General features: G+C 43.6%; 2 protein-coding genes across 2 annotated transcripts in view; both read right to left on the reverse strand.

Moving 5' to 3' along the window:
• LOC121858983 overlaps positions 1-12,794 on the reverse strand; it is a 105,690-nt gene extending 92,896 nt beyond the window's left edge. Inside the window, exons 1-2 of the mRNA XM_042355638.1 lie at positions 11,381-12,794; positions 9,156-9,206 (exon numbers count right to left, since the gene is read on the reverse strand). Of these exons, the coding sequence (XP_042211572.1) occupies positions 9,156-9,206; positions 11,381-12,173 (844 nt within the window). The 5' untranslated portion in view covers positions 12,174-12,794. The remainder of the gene's footprint in view (positions 1-9,155; positions 9,207-11,380) is intronic.
• Positions 12,795-16,712: 3,918 nt separating this feature from the next.
• The window catches only part of LOC121858984, an 87,746-nt gene continuing 82,017 nt past the window's right edge, over positions 16,713-22,441 (reverse strand). Inside the window, exons 4-5 of the mRNA XM_042355639.1 lie at positions 18,230-18,437; positions 16,713-16,957 (exon numbers count right to left, since the gene is read on the reverse strand). Coding sequence (XP_042211573.1) covers positions 16,713-16,957; positions 18,230-18,437 — 453 coding nt within the window. The remainder of the gene's footprint in view (positions 16,958-18,229; positions 18,438-22,441) is intronic.

A 22,441-nucleotide genomic window follows, 5' to 3' on the forward strand; every position in this document is an offset into this window, starting at 1 on the left:
CCTCTCTCCCACAGTGAGAATGTCTTCCCTTCCTGTTACAGAAATTCTCAGGAGCTGATATTGGATTGAGGTTTGATAACATCCTCAGGGAAAGAGTCTGGAGAGAGAGAGTAGGAAGAGAGAGGAGGTATATTGTTTCTCTCTCAGTACCCTAACTTAGATCGACCTACCACCTTACACACACACACACACACACACACACACACACACACACACACAATTTATCTATATTCATCACCTCTCTCTCTATTCTTCTTTATCTCATTCTACTCTTTATCTCCTCTGCGTCTATTTCCTGGTTCGTAGAGGCAGAACAGAGTACAGGAAATGATGACGGAGAGACAGAGAAAGGTGGTAGTTGAGGTTTGTTATTTTTAAGGAGTTTTTAATTTCTTCCTGTTTTGAGGAGGAGGAGGAGGGAGGGAGGAGGGGCAGGGCAGGAGGAGGGCAGGAGGAGGGGCAGGAGGAGGGCAGGAGGGCAGAGGCGGCCTGCCCCTTAGGCCCTTATCCTGAAGGCTGTCGTTGCATCTCCACCATCCACTGTGCCACACACCCTGGACCGCTAGGTTGTGTGTGTGTGTGTGTGTGTGTGTGTGTGTGTGTGTGTGTGTGTGTGTGTGTGTGTGTGTGTGGGGGGGGTGGGTCTCTCTCTCTCTCTCTCTCTCTCTCTCTCTCTCTCTCTCTCTCTCTCTCTCTCTCTCTCTCTCTCTCTCTCTCTCTCTTCTAACAGATACAGACAGACAGATAAATAGTTAGACAGACAGACAGATAGACAGACAAACCCTCATTGTTAAATCACTAGAGAGGTTGTAATAAGAGGTCAGAGGTCAACGAGCCATTAAATATTCAGTGATCTAGTCGTTGATAATCCTGGGGTAAAAAAAAAAACGAAACTAACCTACAGTAGTGGTCACTTTCAATAGAGAGTAAGCAAGGTGTTTTTCCTAGTATGGTCTGACTTCATCGTATCGGGTTGGTGTATTAAATCGATAGTAATGTTTATTTACTAACTAAACCTAACATAAGCCTAACCTAAACCCCCTAAACCTAACATAAACCTAACCTAACTAAACCCTAACTGGAACCTCCTTACCTAACCTAACCTCCTACACAACACCTCCTTACTGGCATGAAACTAACCACAACTCAAGCTAACATAAACCCTGGCCTAACATAAACCTGACATAAACCTCAGCCTGACATAGACCCTAGCCTAAACCTCAAATAAACCCTGCATAACCTAACCTAAACCTAACATAAACCTAACCTAAACCTAACCTAAACCTAACCTAAACCTAACCTAAACCTAACCTAAACCTAACCTAAACCTAAACGTAACATAAACCTGACCTAAAATGACTTATCACAAAGACAAGACAACACTGGGATTAACACACAACTGAGATATTATGACACGGATGGAGAAATTTAATTCTACAAGGTCGGTCTATCTATCTATCTATCTATCTATCTATCTATCTATCTATCTATCTATCTATCTATCTATCTATCTCCTTCTATAGTGTGTGTGTTGATTGAGGTGATCTCTCTCTCTCTCTCTCTCTCTCTCTCTCTCTCTCTCTCTCTCTCTCTCTCTCTCTCTACCTGTGAGTGACCTTGCGGTATAAACCCAGGTGAGGCAACAGATCATATTACCCAGTACCAGGAGGAGGGGGGTGGGTGGGGGTGACAGTCAACACCCGTCCATGCCACACCTTCAGCACAGACGAGCTTCAGGTGTAAGGGTGAATGAGGTAGGTAACTTCTCCCCCCTTCACCTCCACGACTCCAACCACGGTGTTTACGGAACCTGTAAGGGTGATTAGTGCAGAGCTGATGGAGGTTGGAACAGTATGGTAGTTATCTCACGAATGCTATCCCCCCCCCCTCTCTCTCTCTCTCTCTCTCTCTCTCTCTCTCTCTCTCTCCTCTCTCCTCTCTCTCCCGTTACATCATTCCCATCGTGACAAATGTTTATGGCGTGTTGTAGTTTTCATCCCCCCGCCCACACACACAGGTAAGAGGGGCACAGGTGTCGCATTTAACCACGAGTTAAGTCTTGGTTTATGGTCATCGTCACCTGGGCCCAATTACTGAGTCTCTGTACCTGTGAATTATGGAGAACGTGTCGCTATAATTCTTACCTTCGTCAGTAGGTTAGGTTAGGTTAGGTTAGGATTTGGGTTAGGTTAGGTTAGGTCATAATAGGTTCAACTAGGTTAGGTAAGGCTGAACTTGACGAAGACAGAGTCAAGTTCACTTATTCGGCACGACAGTATTCTAATCAACTCGATAATAACGGGTTGTGTTGGAGGGTTTGTGGGAGGAGAAACCTCCCTCCTACACTCACAGGACCTGATCTTCCCCCACGGAGGAGGAAGAGGAGGTGGAGGAAGAAGAAGGAGGAGTAGAAGGAGGAAGAAGGAGGAGGTCAGGTATGTACAAGATCCTCCCACCATTCCTACATCCACTGGAAGAGGAAGATCGTGGAGGAGGAGGAGGAGGAAGAAGAAGGAGGAGTAGGAGGAGGAAGAAGGAGGAGGAGAGAGGAAGAAGAAGGAGGAGGTCAAATAAGCACAGGACTCTCCCACCACTCCCACAGGATCACAACAAAACAGTTAGCAAAAAGTCAGGTCAGGTCAGGTCAGTACAGAACCCTCTTCATCCACTCCTCACCCTCTACACAGAACCAGGTCTACCCCTCCTACCCCCCCTCTTCCTACATCCCTACCTGAGGACTTAACGGTGAGGTATTACGGTCATTAAGTGAGGTGAGGCACTAACATCTCGCTCAGGTGAGAAGCTTGGAGGGGAAACTGAACTAATTTCTCAAGAGTCTTCATGTTTCGGAACCCATGAGGCAATCTTTCTCTGTCGATGTTTTTATGTTCATTTCGTTAGTAATGCCAAGTTTTCTCATATTGTATTGCAAGATGGTAAAGATTAGAGGGTCAAAATAGTCTTTTCTCTTCTTTGTCTTTCTTTTCGTCTCTCTCTCTCTCTCTCTCTCTCTCTCTCTCTCTCTCTCTCTCTGCATCACCCATCAATAATCACGAACATACAACACATTTTGCAACAGACAGACAGACAGACAGACAGACAGAGAAACAGAACATAACATTTAACATCATAAACAAAACACTACCCAGACACTTGAGAAATATCAAACGCAAACACAGACGCAAAAAAACAACAACATCAGATTCCAGATGCCGACGCAAACTCAGACGCAAAACATCAATATGATAACGCAAGCTCCCAACACGCTGTCTAAAACCCACAAACTCACAATAACAACTTAAAGAAATGGTCTTTTGTCTGTGGTCACCTGGAGGACACACACACACACACACACACACACAGGTAGTCTATAATACGTGCACATGTCTGTATGTATGACTGTATGTGTGTCTGTCATAAACCTAAAATTCATGGTTGATTTAATTTCTGTCTTATGTAATATGACCTTGTGTTGCAGAGCATTTTTATTGTTGTTGATGTTGTTGTTGTTGGTGATGGTGGTGGTGGTGGTGGTGGTGGTGGTGGTGGTGGTGGTGGTGATGGTGGTGGTGGTGGTGATGGATGATGGTGATGATAAATAAACAACATCAATAATAATAATAATAATAATAATAATAATAATAATAATAATAATAATAATAATAATAATAATAATAATAATAATAATAATAATAATAATAAAAATAATAATAAAAGTAAATAATAAAATACAACTACTACAACACCAATTCCTTCAACAATAGATACCAAATGCACAGAAATCTCAAATGTATTGCGAAAATCATGAATCAACGTTGGAATCTCGAGAAATGTGTGTGTGTGTGTGTGTGTGTGTGTGTGTGTTAAATTTATAGCACCACGCTCTGTTTACTGGTCAAGTGGTGAACCATGCATGAGCAACTACTGTCTGTCTGTCTCTGTCTACCTGTCTGTCTACCTGTCTGTCTACCTGTCTGTCCAGTTCTCCCTACAGCTTTCACTACTTTCTTCTCTTTAGTTTCTCTTTCTTATTTATTTAGCTTTCTTAACTCTCTCTTCTTTGGTTTATTTAAGAGGGGATTGGTGATGGTGGTGAGGTGGTGGTGAACAATCTACGACAAGGTCACACTACACACACACACACACACACACACACACACACACACACACACACACACACACACACACACACAAACACACACACACAAAACACACCTAACTGAACTTTTAAAAACACGTTTGTCTCTGAAGCTGATGAGAATTTCCTCAACAGCAGTGATCATGGCTACTGGGACGTGTACCCCATCTCCCCATCACCCCCTCTCCCCATCACCCCTCCCCATCACCCCTCCTCATCACCCTCCCCATCACCCTCCCCACTACCCCATCACTCGCTCATGAGATCTGTGTGTGGGAAGGATGGGGAGGAGGAGGAGGAGGAGGAGGAGGAGGAGGAGGACAAGAGGAGGTAAGAGGTGGAGGGGGGGAGGAGGGTAATGGACTCCTTGAGAATCGAAACGCATTACTGTGTGTGTGTGTGTGTGTGTGTGTGTGTGTGTGTGTGTGTGTGTGTGTGTGTGTGTGTGTGTGTGTAACTGTACCTATGGTTTTCCAGTATCTGGAGGACAAAATTCTCAAGGTGTTTACAGGTAAGATATTAATTAGGTAATGTAAACAGGTATATTTTGTTTACAGGTTATCTTTATATGAGTGTAAACAACCATTCTATTTAAGGGTTGTTTACAATTATATATATATATCATGGTATAAACAGTAGTTATATAAGCTTTGTTTACACTTGTTTACACTATGGTATAAACAAGACCTCTTATCCATCCCATATTTACACCAAGTTACATCATGTACCGTAAACAGCTAAGATAACCCCCATGAGCTTTGTTTACACCCTCCGAAGTACCATCTTGTTTACACCTGCACTAGACCATAGCCAGTTAGGTCGAGTTTGTTCTGATGTGACTTCGCCAGGTGGGAGCTGTTAGCGGGTGGTGTCCAGTCATCCTGCACCTTCAGGAGATTGGTCTATGTGTGTGTGTGTGTGTGTGTGTGTGTGTGTGTGTGTGTGTGTGTGTGTGTCTAACTGTACATGTCTCTCTCTCTCTCTCTCTCTCTCTCTCTCATCGTCATGTGTGTGATAAAAGGATGGCTGCTGGACGTACAATACCGCCTCGTTAACACTCAACCACCAGCCAGCAACACACACAATTGTCAACACGTCCAGATGCATTCTAGGTCCGCCTAACCTCACCCCACATTAACACGTTCAGATGCATTCTAGCGTCCCCTAACCTCACCCACATTAACACGTCCAGATGCATTCTAGCGTCCGCCTAACCTCACCCACATTAACACGTCCAGATGCGTTCTAGCGTCCGCCTAACCTCACCCATTAACACGTCCAGATGCATTCTAGCGTCCCCTAACCTCACCCACATTAACACGTCCAGATGCATTCTAGCGTCCGCCTAACCTCACCTACATTAACACGTCCAGATGCATTCTAGCGTCCGCCTAACCTCACCCCACATTAACACGTTCAGATGCATTCTAGCGTCCGCTAACCTCACCCCACATTAACACGTTCAGATGCATTCTAGAGTCCGCCTAACTCACCTACATTAACACGTTCAGATGCATTCTAGCGCCCGCCTAACCTCACCCATTAACACGTCCAGATGCGTTTTAACGTCCGCCTAACCTCACCCATTAACACGTCCAGATGCATTCAGCGTCCGCCTAACCTCATCCACATTAACACGTCCAGATGCATTCTAGCGTCCGCCTAACCTCATCCACATTAACACGTCCAGATGCATTCTAGCGTCCGCCTAACCTCATCCACATTAACACGTCCAGATGCATTCTAGCGTCCGCCTAACCTCACCTACATTAACACGTCCAGATGCGTTCTAGCGTCCGCCTAACCTCACCCACATTAACACGTCCAGATGCGTTTTAGCGTCCGCTAACCTCACCCACATTAACACGTCCAGATGCATTCTAGCGTCCGCTAACCTCATCACATTAACACGTCAGGCACAGCGTCCGCCTAACCTCATCCACATTAACACGTCCAGATGCATTCTGGCGTCCGCTAACCTCATCCACATTAACACGTCCAGATGCATTCTGGCGTCCGCCTAACCTCACCTACATTAACACGTCCAGATGCGTTCTAGCGTCCGCCTAACCTCACCCACATTAACACGTCCAGATGCATTCTAGCGTCCTAACCTCATCCACATTAACACGTCCAGATGCATTCTAGTCCGCCTAACCTCACCTACATTAACACGTCCAGATGCGTTCTAGCGTCCGCCTAACCTCACCCACATTAACGTCCAGATGCATTCTAGCGTCCGCCTAACCTCATCCACATTAACACGTCCAGATGCATTCTGGCGTCCGCCTAACCTCACCTACATTAACACGTCCAGATGCGTTCTAGCGTCCGCCTAACCTCACCCACATTAACACGTCCAGATGCATTCTAGCGTCCGCTAACCTCATCCACATTAACACGTCCAGATGCATTCTAGCGTCCGCCTAACCTCATCCACATTAACACGTCCAGATGCATTCTAGCGTCCGCCTAACCTCATCCACATTAACACGTCCAGATGCGTTCTAGCGTCCGCCTAACCTCACCTACATTAACACGTCCAGATGCGTTCTGGCGTCCGCCTAACCTCACCTACATTAACACGTCTAGATGCGTTCTAGCGTCCGCCTAACCTCACCTACATTAACACGTCCAGATGCGTTCTAGCGTCCGCCTAACCTCACCCACATTAACACGTCCAGATGCATTCTAGCGTCCGCCTAACCTCATCCACATTAACACGTCCAGATGCGTTCTAGCGTTAGTCTACCCTCATTACCCACTAACAACCATTATTTTGCCATGTGTGTGGGTGTAGCTTTTCGTCTGATAAGGGTAATTACTTTCTATAATCACTCGTTTAAGATGCATCAACCAATATAAGATCACCCGTAGTGTTATCATGGTCAAGTGCGTTCTAGCGCGTGCCCCCCAACCTCCACTGGATGACCAACTCAGTGTGATATATTTAATTTCTCACCTGATAAGGGTAATTAACCTTTAAAACCGCTATAGTTAAGAGATATCAACAAACAGTCCTGAACTCTTTAAATATATATATGTTATGTGATGCGTTTTAGCGAGTTCAGCCCCCCCCTCCACCTGAGAAGTAATGTTTATCTCTACATATAACAAAGGTAATTAAGATCATCCATCACTCGTTAAGGTAAGAAATAAACAGGAAAAAACCCCTTTAAATCAGGTCTAATCGCCATAATAATTGGGTGCGTTCTAGCTGCGTCCACTACCACCATTATCAACAAGAGAGTCGAATTTTCTCTTTTCACTTGATACTTAATCTCTCTTGTCATTCATTAAGATAAAAATAAATAAAATAAACAATAATTTTCACTCGTAATTTTCTTTCCTATGAGGTGCGTTCTAGCGACGTCTTCATTCCGCTGCCATTCGCCGTTCCCACCAACTGAATCCGTAAAGGGCGTTCTTGTTACGTTTATCCGTTCCCTAAGAGCATCACGATCTTCACTACCATCAATCTGAAGAAGGTGTGAGATAGTTGACGTTGTGCGTGTGTGTGTAGAGGCTGTCAGATACCTCTATACCACCAGCTGGGTCATTGTCTGGTTAGAGTAATGATGACCACACACACACACACACGCACACACACGCCCGTCCCCGCACACACACGCCCGTCCCCTGCACACACACACACACACGCCCGCCCCCCTCACACACACACACACGCCTGCCCCCCCCCCCACACACACACACACGGCCCGTCCCTGCACACACACACACACACGCCCGTCCCCACACACACACACACGGCCCGCCCCCCCTGCACACGCCCACCCCCACACACGCCACGCCTGCCCCCCTGCACACACGCACACACACACGAATTTGAAAGTGTCTCCTAGTTAATAGTCTCCTAGTTAAAAGAGTCTCCTAGTTAAAAGTCTCCCAACAGTCATAAAACGTCAATGACACCGGTTTACCTGTTATCTTACAGTCAACAGTCAGATGCACAGTCATATTTTTAATTAAAGCTTTCAATGTAAGTCTTTGAGGAAGGAGAGAGAGAGAGAGAGAGAGAGAGAGAGAGAGAGAGAGAGAGAGAGAGAGAGAGAGAGAGAGAGAGAGAGAGAGAGAGTTTATTGGTTTATAGCCGACTGTCACGTTTGGCTCCAGCGGTAGTGACGTCATAGGAGATGATTGCTGACGTTTTACCAGGTGATGGGTGACGTCATAAGATCCTGTTGTTATGGCCTGCCTCTGTTCTCCTCCATCTTTGTTGTTCCTCTCTCTTTATTTTCTTCATTATTTCCTTGTTTAGTTACTCCTCTCTCTCTTCTCTCACCTCACCCACACTCCCACTCACCTCACCTTCACCCCCCTCACCCCCCATCTTCTCACCAGCCTAACCAGGAACGAGTGTCTCTCCTCTCTGAAGGTGAACATCCTCACGGGGAACTAAGCGACCGACACCCAAGCGGTAAAGCCTCAACACAACTCATTAATTCCGGGTAAACATGAACTAAAAATAAACCGTAAACACATAAAATAAATAAAAATAAACCACGATGAATGTTTTAATTATTATTATACGTTAAAACCATTAATTAAATACAGTAATGAGTGATTTTTTTGGCATAACTGATTGATATTTTTATATTGGTGGAATCGTTTTCTCAAGGTGGATTTAAAAGCAAATATCAATTTTTTTCCCGCAATATAAAATAAATTAAAAAAATATATTATAAAATTTATCATACGTAAAACAATAATATTTTTAGTATACCATTATAATATAGGACTAAATATACCATTATATAAACGAAAGCAACACACTAACGTATATATATATATAGAAAATTAAGCAAATATAAACATCTAATAATAATATCTTAGAAAATAATAAATACTGAATACAGAATAATACAGCAAATATTAAATACAAAATACATTAATTATATATATACACCTGTTAATTAGTTTTCACCCAGGTAAGAACAAGAGAATAGTGAATAATAATAAGGTACAGAAATAAGAAAGATTGGAAATATATATATACCTGAGATATCGTAAACAGGACCCGGAAATAAACAGAGGCGGTAACAGGACCCTGAAATAAGAAAAGAAGATAACAGAAACAGGAAATAAACAGAGAAGGTAACAGAACCCTGAAATAAGAAGTTAACAGGAACTGGAAATAAACAGAGAAGCTAACATGAACTGGAAATAAACAGAGAAGGTAACAGGACCCTGAAATAACAACAGAGGCTAATCAAACAGGAACTTGAGGTAAACAGACTCTTAACAGGACCTATAAATTTTACTGTTTACTCAACGGTGTTTGTCCAAGCTCAGGTAAACAAACACTCGTTAGGTCACACACACACACACACACACACACACACACACACACACACACACACACACACTATTAATGTTTAACTTCCTGTTTTTAATATATTTTTTGTGATTTAATTTTATTTATTAATTAAATTTTGTTCCGATATAGAATTTTTTTTATTATTATGTTTGAAAAAGGAGATTATTTTTTATTTATTTCTTATTGTTAATGTTTGTTTTATTTCCTTATTTACAAGACATTTACAGTTTGGGTAAAAAAGTATGTAAATTATATGTTTTTCTTCCTTAACTTAAAAAAAAAATTGAATTTCAAGTCACTATTTTCATTGACATATTTTAAGCCGCCATCTTTGTTTACATATTTTAAGCCGCCATCTTTGTTTACATATTTTAAGCCGCCATCTTTGTTTACATATCTTAAGCCGCCATCTTTGTTTACATATTTTAAGCCGCCATCTTTGTTTACATATCTTAAGCCGCCATCTTTGTTTACATATCTTAAGCCGCCATCTTTGTTTACATATTTTAAGCCGCCATCTTTGTCTACATATCTTAAGCCGCCATCTTTGTTTACATATCTTAAGCCGCCATCTTTGTTTACATATCTTAAGCCGCCATCTTTGTTTACATTTAAGTGTTGATAGGAACAAAATATTGAAAAAACTTTGAATTTTAATCTTAGTAAGTTTGTTCGAGTTATTTTGGACTTTTATTTAATATAACTAAGATCAATGACACTTAAGACACTTATAAAAACTTAAGACGATTTTAATCAGAGACTTTACACAACATTAACGGGACATTCTACTGGTTTTCGCTAAGGTATCACTGGACCGGTTTTAGGGTGTGGTTGGGTCCAGTGGTTCACTTCATTGGCGGTCCAGCGGGAAACCCAAATCCAAGAAAATCCCCTAAAAATACAAGTGGTTTTTTTCTCGCTATTCGTGCAGATAAGATGATTGGTGTGTGTGTGTGTGTGTGTGTGTGTGTGTGTGTGTGTGTGTGTGTGTGCGTCAAACACTCACTAACCACGAGCTTGTGTGTACTGTGCTGTCAACGTCAATCACGCCAGGGGTTGATTGACTTCTGACTCAGGTAGGAGGAGGCACGTGTGTAGGTCTGTGTATGTCTATGTATGTCTCTATGTATGTACTTGTAGCCACTACGTGATCTGTTCCCGGCTTCACAGACACGGGCAGCCACGCGTCAGGTATCATGAGCATCCTCCTTATTTACACACACAACACGCTACCGTCACGCATATAATGACACTGATGCATCTCTGACCCCAGGTGTTGGCCTCTTGATCTCTCTATGTATCTCTCTGACGTGTGTGTGTGTGTGTGTGTGTGTGTGTGTGTGTGTTTGTTTTCAACTTTTCCCCTCAACCCGAAGCTAAATATCACCCCAAATGTCGCCAATGATTCATCTTACTGTACCGTGAGTTGGTCGGGTGGCATTACTGAGGCCAACAGGTATATGGTGACCGCTACCCACTCTTAGTTTCTTCCGTGTTTGAAGAGTCGGTGTATGGACTATGGTGAGGTGTCGTGGGTTGGGTTGGGTTGGGTTGGGTTGGGTTGGGTTGGGTTGGGTTGGGTTGGGTTAGGGGGTTGGGTTGGGTTGGGTTGGGTTGGGTTGGGTTGGGTTGGGTTGGGTTGGGTTGGGTTGGGTTGGGTTGGGTTGGGTTGGGTTGGGTTGGGGGTTGGGTTGGGTTGGGTTGGAGTTGGGTTGGGTTGGGTTGGGTTGGGTTGGGTTGGGTTGGGTTGGGTTGGGTTGGGTTGGGTTGGGTTGGGTTGGGTTGGGTTGGGTTGGGTTGGGTTGGGTTGGGTTGGGTTGGGTTGGGTTGGGTTGGGATGGGTTGGGTTGGGTTAGGTTAGGTTACTCTGAAAGTGAACTCAAGTAAACACCTTCAAGACTCACCTGGAGAAGGGATGTCGGGCTCTCTGTCTCTGTCGCCTTCCAGAGAATCCTGATCACAGTCGGCGAAGATATCGTCGATCTTCTGTTTCTGGTCAGTCTTTGCCATCAGGACGATCTGTGTTGACTGAGGCAGCACAGAGCGGTTGTTCTTTGGTGTATCGTACTCGCTGGCCTGTGTCGACCCAACAGAACGGACCTGTTTCTGCGGGGAGTCATAAATGTGTGTGGCTGTCCTCGGGACGTCGTAGGTAGTGCCCTGCATCATGGAGTTGCCACTTATGGTCACTTTATTCGTTCTCGATTTGGAGGATTTAAGACTGCTGCATTTTTTGTTGGCGTCTTGGTTAGCGTACATGTTGGTCTTCCCGAGGGTGCTGCTGTTAATATTCATGTAGGTTGGCTCCTTCTCGTCCAGGTTCTCGTATACCGGGGCGTCGTATTTAACGTTCTCGTAGTGTAAGTCAGCGTGCACCTTGTCGTAGTGGTGGTGTTCGGTGGGTTTGGGACTGTCGTAGATCACCTCGCCCTTCAGGTGGATGTTCTCGTAGTGGTTGTTGCCGCGACACAAGTTCTCGTAGTAAGGGATACCCGCCTCTGGGATCTGCTCGTAGTCTGGCTCTGGCACTCTCTCGTAGTGGGGAGAATTTGTAGTGCCATTATACCTGACACCTAGGAGGGTAGAAGTGCCAGGAGGTCGCGGGGCCTTACCTTTGTTACTCTTTTGTCTGGGCAATGAGGCCGAGTGGTAGACGGGCTCCTGGGCACTCAACAGGTCTGGGGTCGACTTCACCATCGTTTTCTTGGCCCGCAACGTTTTCACAGACTCTAATATCTCATCCACGGACGGCGCCCTCTGTAGTTTCGGCTTAACACTTTCTAACTCGTTGAAATCACTAGCTAAGCCATCGTGGAAACTCTGAGTCCTCGACAAGCCGTAGGAGTTATTGTTGTATTCATTAGAGTAACAGTTCAGTCCCTCCTTAAAACTCTGGGCGCGGGTAATGGTATTCACGCCACTGTGTTTCAAGATGCCGACTCTTTCCTTAAAATATCTCAAGTCTTCATTATCGAAATCTGAACCACCACCGCCACCAACACCGGGATTGTTTAAAGCACTCGAAACACTCTTAAAATTTAGATACGGTTTCCTTCGGGGTAATGTCACATAACTGGTGAGATCGTCCGCTTGCGTCTGTGTCTCGGCTTCGGCAGCGGCTACAGAAGCTGCGGTACTCTCTGCGGCGTGAGCTGAAGCGGACGAACGTTTCAACAGCGAGGCGTAGTTGTGAGCGACTGAGGGCGGCTGGGTGTCCGGGCTGTGAGCGGCCACCACCACAGAGTTGCCACCGCTGCCGTCTATCCTCACCCGGGTCCAGCTGCCGCCACCACCACCACCACCACCACCACCACGCCAGCTGAAACACAACACAACACTCATCAACAGTTATATGGTGAGGAGGAACACTATAGGAGGAACACTATAGGGAGAACAACACATACATAGGGAGAACAATATGGCTTTATAGGGAGATCATAATAGATAATAATATAGTCATAGGGAGAATAAGATGACAATAAAGGGAGACTAACTATGGTGCTCTAGAGAATAACAGTCTATCGAGGGAGAATAACAGTCTATCGAGGGAGAATAAGTCTAACGAGGAGAGAATAACAGTCTAACGAGGGAGAATAAGTCTAACGAGGGAGAATAACAACAAGAACTCTGGAACAATAATATGACTCGTAATAATAACAAAACGATAGCAGCCGACACACACACACACACACACACACACACACACACACACACACACACACACACACACACACACACACACACAATATTTGAGGATATATTATATCTTTGGAGGATATAAATAGTGCCTGCATCTTATGATGGATGCTACTAAGTGAGGAGGGTGGTGGGGAGAAGGGGTGGAGAGGAAGGGGTGGATTTAGTGTGTATGAGTGTGGAGAAGAAGGAGGGTGTAGCCAGCCAACAATTCACGTTGTGTAAATAAGTCTACGGTATTAGTCCATCCTCTACACCCCACACACTCACCACCCACACACTCACCACCCACAGCACTGCCCCACCCACACCCACCACCCACACATTCACCACCCACACTCACCCACCCACACACTCATCAACGCCACACCCCACCACCACACACCTATCACCCACACACTCACCCACCTTACCACACCCATCAGCCACACACTCACCAACCCACACACCACCACACACTCACCACCCACACACCCACCACCACACACTCACCACCACCCACACCCACCACCACACACTCGCCACCACCCAATAATAATCTACCCACCCACACACTCACCACCCACACACCTACTACCCCACACACTCACCACTCACACACTCATCAGCCATTACAAATTACAGTCATTTCTTTCTTTTACATGCATGTCCACCCCCTCCTCCCCCTCCCTCCTCTCCCCCTCTCATCACTCCCTTACATTCTCCCATTTACCCCACTTACTTCCCCCAATCTTCTCAATTCTTTACCCCACCCTTTAAGCGTGAGAACTGTCCTACATATCATTTCAAGCTTAGGTACTCTCTCTCTCTCTCTCTCTCTGGCGATAATGACCAATTATACAGGTGTTTTACTTAATTACACAGGTAGACCAGGTGTGAAATTCTCCTGTTAAGTGTTCGAACGGTGTTAACCCTTTGAGTACTATGACATTGAAGTTTGAGTACAATGACACTAGGGTCTAGTCTCTTGAGTACGATGGCATTAAACTTTGAGTACACTGACAATAGGCCTAAATTCTTGAATACGATGGCATTACAATTTGATTACAATAGCACTACGTATAACCCCTTGAGTACTATGACATTAAAGTTTGAGTACAATAACACTAGTCCTAAGCCCTACGAGTACAACGACCATAAGGCCCTTCTCGTACTCAACAAATAACCTTTAAATCTCTCCATCTTGTAAATCACATCTGAGTCTGAGGTCAAGTGCCACACCTGAGTGCCTTGTGTGGTGCCATCTACCTGAGCTAATATATCACCGGTAACTACTTCATCACCTCACTAATTACACGCCGCTGGTTGATCACAGGTGACAACAGGTGGGACGGGAGAGACACTAATTACTAGTCACAGGTAAAAGATGTCTCGTTTTTGTGTCCGTCATTGCGTTATTTAGTACAGATCTTACGGGACTATTGGATATCTTACGAGTCATGGCCATAAGGAAATCATTTTGAACACCTTAGGAAGAAAATAGCATCCAAAATGGCCGCCTTATTGCACCGAGACTCTACTGTTAACCGGATACGCTCTCTCGTTCTCTCTTAAAGGGGAGGGGTGGGGGCTGAGGGGGTCCGGGAGGGGTGGAGACGGGGGGTGGAGTCTTAACTTACAAGACCTTGGGAATTCGGAGTTACACCTGAGATGTAATTACAGGTGAGTATTAGTCTCACTGTAGCCAGGTGTTACCGTGACTGTAATATAACATTAAATTACTGGATTACCTGTCTGTAATTTCACGTGTAATTATCAGTATTAATCATGTATCTGTTCTGTAATATATGAGAGAGAGAGAGAGAGAGAGAGAGAGAGAGAGAGAGAGAGAGAGAGAGAGAGAGAGAGAGAGAGAGAGAGAGAGAGAGAGAGAGAGTACATATGAAAACAAACTCAAATATTTCCCACCTGACCAAAAGCTTCGCCCCCACCGTGAACAAAAGTCTCCGCCAGCACTGCCGATCACTTCGCCAGCGTCTCTGTCAACCCCTTACACTTAAAATTCCAACCTTATCTCGTCACCTCAGAGAAATGCACCAGTCAAACAGTCAAAAATTTGTTGTACACAGTTTAAAGAAGTGACCGTGAGGCAAAAACTGTATTGACTGACTGGACTAACTGGTTGGACTGGTAATTGTTATAGCGGTGATGCCAGTAACTAGAGAAGGAGTACAAATTAACTGTTAACTGTTATAGTGTGAGTGGAGTGTTTACCGAACTGGCCGCCTCCGCCTCCCAACTAGAGGAAATATAACTGGTTCGAGTGTTGACTGTGGTGGTGGATCAGTTATATACTATAGAGTGTAAACTAACTGTCAGGTGTTTTAGGTTCCATGACTGACCAGTGAGGATGAATTCCAACACGCGATATAACCCCGAACACAGTGAGTACTTGGTAAAATCATCAATCATCTCGGAGGCTGATATGAATCGAAAAGTGGAGACGCTAAAACCTGTAATTGAGTTACGAAAACCTAATCTAACCCAACCTAACCCTAACCAAACCCTAACCAAACCCAACCTAACCCTAACCAAACAGAATCTAACCCAACCAAACCCTAACCAAACCAAAACCTAACCTAACCTAACCAAACCCCAACCAAACCCTAACCAGACAACAACAATCATTAGGTCAACGCCACTCCCCCGTGTTGTCATGGTAACTCAGGTATGCGGGGGTAAAGGTCTGACGTCGCTTGTACGTGCACTTTGAGGACACACATACATACACACACACACACACACACACACACGCTTTGGACCTTGCATGACCCCCCAGCACTGGGTTGCATGATGACAGAGAGAGAGAGAGAGAGAGGAGGAGGAGAGAGAGAGATTACGCATGATTGATGCATGATGGAGTACCCGAGGGGAGGGGAGGAGGGAGGGAGGGAGGAGGGAGGAGGGAGGGAGGAGGAGGTTAGAATGGTGGAGGGTAGGAGGGAAGTACTGAGAGAAGGGGTGAAGGAGGGAGTGAGACAGGGAGGTACTGAGGAGGGAGGGGGTACTGAGGAGGGAGGGGGGGGTACTGAGCGAGGGAGGGGGGTTCTGAGGGAGGGAGAGGGGGTGGTACGGAGGGTGGGAGGAAGTTAACGGTACGAGGCGAACACGTTAATACATCATGTGTGGTAGACTGAGTGTGTACAGTAGTGAGAGGGGTGACTCAAATACCTCTCGTGGTACTCCTCGTCATTCTGGTACTGTGGTTACCTGGTGGACCTCCTAATTAGTGTCTGAACTCACCTGGGTACCACGGAAATGGTGTCTAGACTCACCTGGTGGACCTCCTAATTAGTGTCTAGACTCACCTTGGTACTTCCTGAATTAGTGTCTAACTCACCTGGCGTTCTAATGACACTGTAGTTACCTGATGGACTTCTTAATTAGTATCTGGACTCACCTGACGTTCTTATGGTACTGTTAATACCAGGTGAGGCTCCTAATTAGGTTGGACTCCCCTAATGTTATCGTCGTATTTAACCTGAAGGACTTACTTAATTAGTGTCTGAATTCACCTGTGAACTAGTATCAAGACTCACCTTAAGTCATCTTGGTACTGTGGTCGGCCATTGATGAACAGGACCTGCTCAGGTGCCTTGGTCTTCGAAGTGGGTTAGGTCGTCCTCGAAGCTCTCCTCCTCCTCCGTCACCGCCTCCTCCTCCAACACCACTGATGAGGTCTGTGGTGTGGTCGGTGTGGTTGTGGTGTGTCGGTGGTGTGGTCGTCTGATGATTCCAGCCCTCACTACTTGTCGCTAAGAAGGATGATCCATTCTGTCGCGTTCCTGTAGTAGAGTATCGTCAGTAGGGAAAAGATGAATAACACTCATCACCTGAAGATTAACCCCTGACTAACCTAACCTAACCTAACCTAACCTAACCTAACCTAACCTAACCTAACCTAACCTAACCTAACCTGAACTAGTTATACCCATCTAATTATCCTATCAAACTACAAATTCAAGCAAGTTCCCTTGGTGATTAGTCTGTTTTAATAATAATAGTGTAATTGGTGCTTAATGAGACATAACCTGTAATTGGGTGATGCCCTTGAAAGGTAATACAGCAGGTGAGGAGGAGTAATTAAGGAGCAGTGACGTCATGGTGCAGGATTTCACCTGAGCCATCTAGTGCTTCATTTACTGGAGGGTGATCTACAGTAGGGCTTCAGTTGTTGGGCGAGGGGGAATATGGTGCTTTAATAACTAGGGGGGATCTAGTGCTTCATTGCTGGGGAGGAGGAGGAGCCATCTAGTGCTTTATTTACTGGGGGGATCTAGTGCTTCAGTTACTGGGAGAGGAGCTATCTAGTGCTTCATTTACCGGAGGGTCATATAGTGCTTAATTACTGAGGGAGAAGGATCAGGTGCTTCAATTACTGGGGGTAAGAGGAAGAGCCACCTAGTGCTTCAATTACTGGGGGTAAGAGGAAGAGCCACCTAGTGCTTCAATTACTGGGGGTAAGAGGAAGAGCCACCTAGTGCTTCAATTACTGGGGGTAAGAGGAAGAGCCACCTAGTGCTTCAATAACTCCGACTGTGGATCAAACAAGCTGCCGCCTCTAGCACGTGTTTACAAATTAAGTAGTTCATAGCTAAACACTAATTCATAAGAGGGTGACGACCGCCACCACAACTATGTTAATATTACGAGGTGACGTTTTAGATACAATACTATTTTTAAACTAGTGTACGGTACCTTCTCTGTTACAGTCATAGGATGTACCGTGTACCTATATATTACAGTCATAGTAGATAATGTACCTTAAGCTCTACTGTATTCCTGTTCCTGTAACGATAAGACTCAGGTATGAGGATGATTTACCGATTCTAATTAACACAGGTAATAGTTCAGGTAGGTCAGGTATGTAAATAAGTTGATGGCGTCTATACTGTTTTACATACATTCACACAGACGAAAAAAAGGTGTTTGAATGCGATTAGTTCATAGGAATTGTTAAATAATCTAACACTTGACAAACTACACAACCACTGCTAGTAATATTTCTCAAGAACCAAAACAAGATGCAAGACTCCTATCACCTGCACAAGACTTACCTATCGTGGTATTTTTGGTGTTATTAGCGACGAGATGAGCTGCCCGCTGGAAGAAGGCGAGGGAATTCCTGAAGGAACCGCCAGTGGGGGAACGTGGGTCACCTTCAGCGTCGGAGGCAGCGGCTGAGGACATCACAAGGCCAGAGTCTCGAGGGCTAGACGATCGACTCTCCGAGGAGGCATCTTTCTGACGTGACTTGAGGGCTTGCTGTCAGGACGAGAAGAAAATACGATTAGACACATTCTGATAGCAATACGTGGAGGAGGAGAAGAAAGAAGAAGAAAGAAGAGGAAAGAAGAGGAGCAAAGAAGAAGAAGAAGATCAATTAGCAACACTCTGTAACCAAGAACAACACAGGTAATAATCCCCTCTCTGACACACTACCTGGGGAACTAATCACCACCACCATCACCAATTAGCCACAATCAAGGGAGGTAAACCACATACTACTTCAGGATATATCTACTCTCTACATGTTCACTACACCTGCGCTACTAAATTTGTTAATAAATATGACCTAAATTCACCTTGTTACTTCTCGTTTTCCCACTTAGGTTTGTAATGGTAAAAAATATACAGTGGACACCTCCATTTAGCGGATTATATGGAGATAAATGTCCGTTATATCGAGGAGAATCCGTTAAAAATGATACCCCCCATCTAACGTATTTATAAAATCCGTTATATCGAGAATCCGTTAGATATGATACCCCGATCTAACGGATTATATAAAGAAATTCGTTATATTGAGTTTTCACTATAACTTTGCATTTTGTTAACACAGATTGCTAACATTTACACAACTTATAGTGAGAAAACATTACAAGACATATACACATTCTTACAGTATGAATGTTGATCTAATGTGAGTTTTTTCAATGAATGTTTTAGTACACACAACACCTACAGGACTCAAGGGAGGCTGAGAACAAACCAAACAGTGCCTTAACAAAACACTATTAAAACACAAGAAACAATAAAAACAAACACATACACTTAGAGAATATAGTGATTGATGAAATGTTCGTAGTAATACAATAAATCCCTGAAAGTCAATCAGGTAACAACGGTCGAGCTGCCTGGAAGCTTAAGTCAGTCAACAAAAAACTCGACTTCACTACTACGCCAGCTGCTGTGTGTGATGTAGAGTTGAATTGGGTAGTTACTGTTGTTATTATAATCGGTATAAGTTCATAATATTACCCGTGTCTTAGTGACGTTATGATATTAGCTGTTATTATTCTGATGTCACTGTCTCAAGTGTGACGTCAAGACAAGCTACACTTTAGTTATCAAGGTAGGATTAGATTAAGTTTATTCTTCTTTAAGTAACATTACTAAGTCACTCACGTATATTTAACATCAAAAAGAAAAAAAAATACTGTTTTGTATATGCAGGTGACGTCACACTACAACAGCTGACGGGGCCAAGAACAGCTGTGTGGAGGTGCGAACCGAGGAATGCTGTTGACTGACCGAGGAGGAGGAGGAGGAGGAGGACGAACATCAAGGGGTAAAACAGACCTTATGAGTAGAGCTCCATAAGGTAGGTTCTCCCGTGAAGTTTTCCGTCACGTCATAGAGAATGGGTTAAGGGGATACTCCTCTAGATCTTCAGTGCTTAAGGTAAACTTTGTTAAATGTTTACTAAGGTACTGTAAATCGTGAGTTAGGTTCATAGTTGATCCTTTAGAGGTGAATCAGACTTTGAATTGACTTTTTAAATGCTAGCTGGAGTATTTAGACATTAGCTGAGGAAATAAGTCATAAATCAGACTTTTAATCGACTCTTTCGACTTTTTAGATTTTCATTTCACTTCATAATTGATAATAAACAAAATAACAAGAAAAATAATAATAACAATCCAATATTGAATAGATAAACAATAGCTCGCTAATCATTTATCTTTTTCAGTGTTACGTTACGAAGAGGAAGTGAGAATAATGGAACAAAAAACAGAATCAAATAAAGAATACTGATTTTAACTTGGATTTCTTATACAGACAGACAGACAGACATACAGACAGACAGACAGACAGACAGACATACAGACAGACAGACAGTACAAAACAAGGACAGAAACAAAAAAAACAGTAAGAACAAAAAACAAATACACAAACAAGAAAGATGAAATAACACGAAATAGGAAGCAATAATTGAGTCGAAGAGATGATAAACATGGGAAGTAAAAGAGAGAGGCAGAGAGCGGAAGAGAGTAGAGATGAAAGACACACACACACACACACACACACACACACACACACACACACATGGCACACACACACACACACACACACACACACTCTGATGGTAATGTGGTTACTCACTGCTACCAAGACCTCACCAGGTAATTGGATGATGACGTGGGGCATAAAACACACACACACACACACACACACACACACACACACACACACACACACACACACACACACACACACACACACACACACGAGACAAGAATATATCCATTTTTATATATTACCAAGATTACTTTAACATTGTACAGATTTCAATTTTAAACCTTTACACTCTTTTTCTGTTACAATTTACAATAATAATTCTAAATGGTGTACCATAAATTGAGGCCAAATGTAAGTAGATGAAATTCCGTTCCAGTGACAGTACAAGTAAAATACAGGTACAGGTAAACGCAGGTAAAACACAGGTACAAATACAGGTAAAACACAATTACAGGTAAAACACAAGTACAGGTAAAACACAAGTACAGGTAAGACACACTTACAGGTAAAACACAAGTACAGGTAAAACACAATTACAGGTAAAACACAGGTACAAATATAGGTAAAACACAATTACAGGTAAAACACAAGTACAGATAAAACACAATTACAGGTAAAACACAGGTACAAATACAGATAAAACACAATTACAGGTAAAACACAAGTACAGGTAAAACGAAGGTAGATGAATTTCAACACGGTTACGGTACATTAAAATTAGTCTGTGGAAATTTCAGTGCACAGTCATGGCCATTAGTGCAGGTGAAGACTTCTGGTCACTGTGAATGATTGGACGATTATCAGACACCGAGTGAACTAGATTGGGCGATTATCAGACACCGAGTGAACTAGATTGGGCGATTATCAGACACCGAGTGAACTAGATTGGGCGATTATCAGACACCGAGTGAACTAGATTGGACGATTATCAGACACCGAGTGAAATAGATTGGACGATTAGCTAACACCGAATGAACTAGATTGGACGATTCTCAAACAGGTATATTTATAAGTACAAATATAATATCTCCCTCGTGGTATAATAAAAGTCTCATAAAACTTGTACATTTAGGTTAACAAAATCACAAAATCTACTTAAAATTATCAATATAATTACAGGTGAGTTAATTAAGTACAGGTAGTGACCGTATCCTAGTGTGTGTGTGTGTGTGATGGTCTTTTAACAAGTTGTTATTATGTACAGGGTAGTCGAGAGTAACAACCATATGTCTGTCTGTCTGTCTGTCTGTCTGTCTGTCTGTCTCTCTGTCTGTCTGTCTGTCTCTCTGTCTGTCTGTCTAAACTCTTCCTTTTTCCCAGATGGTGAAAAAGTCTACCATCCTCCTCCTCCTCCTCCTCCTCCTGGTGTTCCTCGCAACTTCCTCCTCCTCCTGTTGTTGTTAGGGAAGGAGGAGGAGGGGGGGGTTGTTGTAACCTGGGAGACTTTCTTACATGTAGTGCCACAGACACCACCAGGTGCCAGGAACCCAAATAGATGAAAGGTGTGCCACGTTCACTGTTTCCCACTGTTCGAGTATTACTAGTATGTTGGGTTAATTTTGTTTATTTTTCGTTGTTGCTTGTTGGGACATTTATTATTTTTTGTTTATTTTTTTCAAATTCCCCAAAAAATAACGAGTTTCTTTTAACATTAAAACAAAATTTACTAACACATATTGGAACTAGTTTTTTATATTTTTTTCCATTTCCAAATATTTATGTCATTTATGTATTCAATATATAGCATGCTCCATGTGTGTGTGTGTGTGTGTGTGTGTGTGTGTGTGTGTGTGTGTTTCTTACTTGTTTCCTGTCACTTTCTACACATTTATACATCACTTTCCCTTACCATTTCACCCCCTGTCTCAATGTCTGTCTGTCTGTCTGTCTGTCTGTCTTTCCCTGCTCTACCCCCCATGAAAAATTACCATTCACCATTCACTATCCCTTACATATTCATCTTATTC

The sequence above is a fragment of the Homarus americanus genome, unplaced genomic scaffold, assembly GCF_018991925.1.
Source record: "Homarus americanus isolate GMGI-L3 unplaced genomic scaffold, GMGI_Hamer_2.0 scaffold55805, whole genome shotgun sequence".
NCBI classification, from domain to species: Eukaryota; Metazoa; Arthropoda; class Malacostraca; order Decapoda; family Nephropidae; genus Homarus; species Homarus americanus.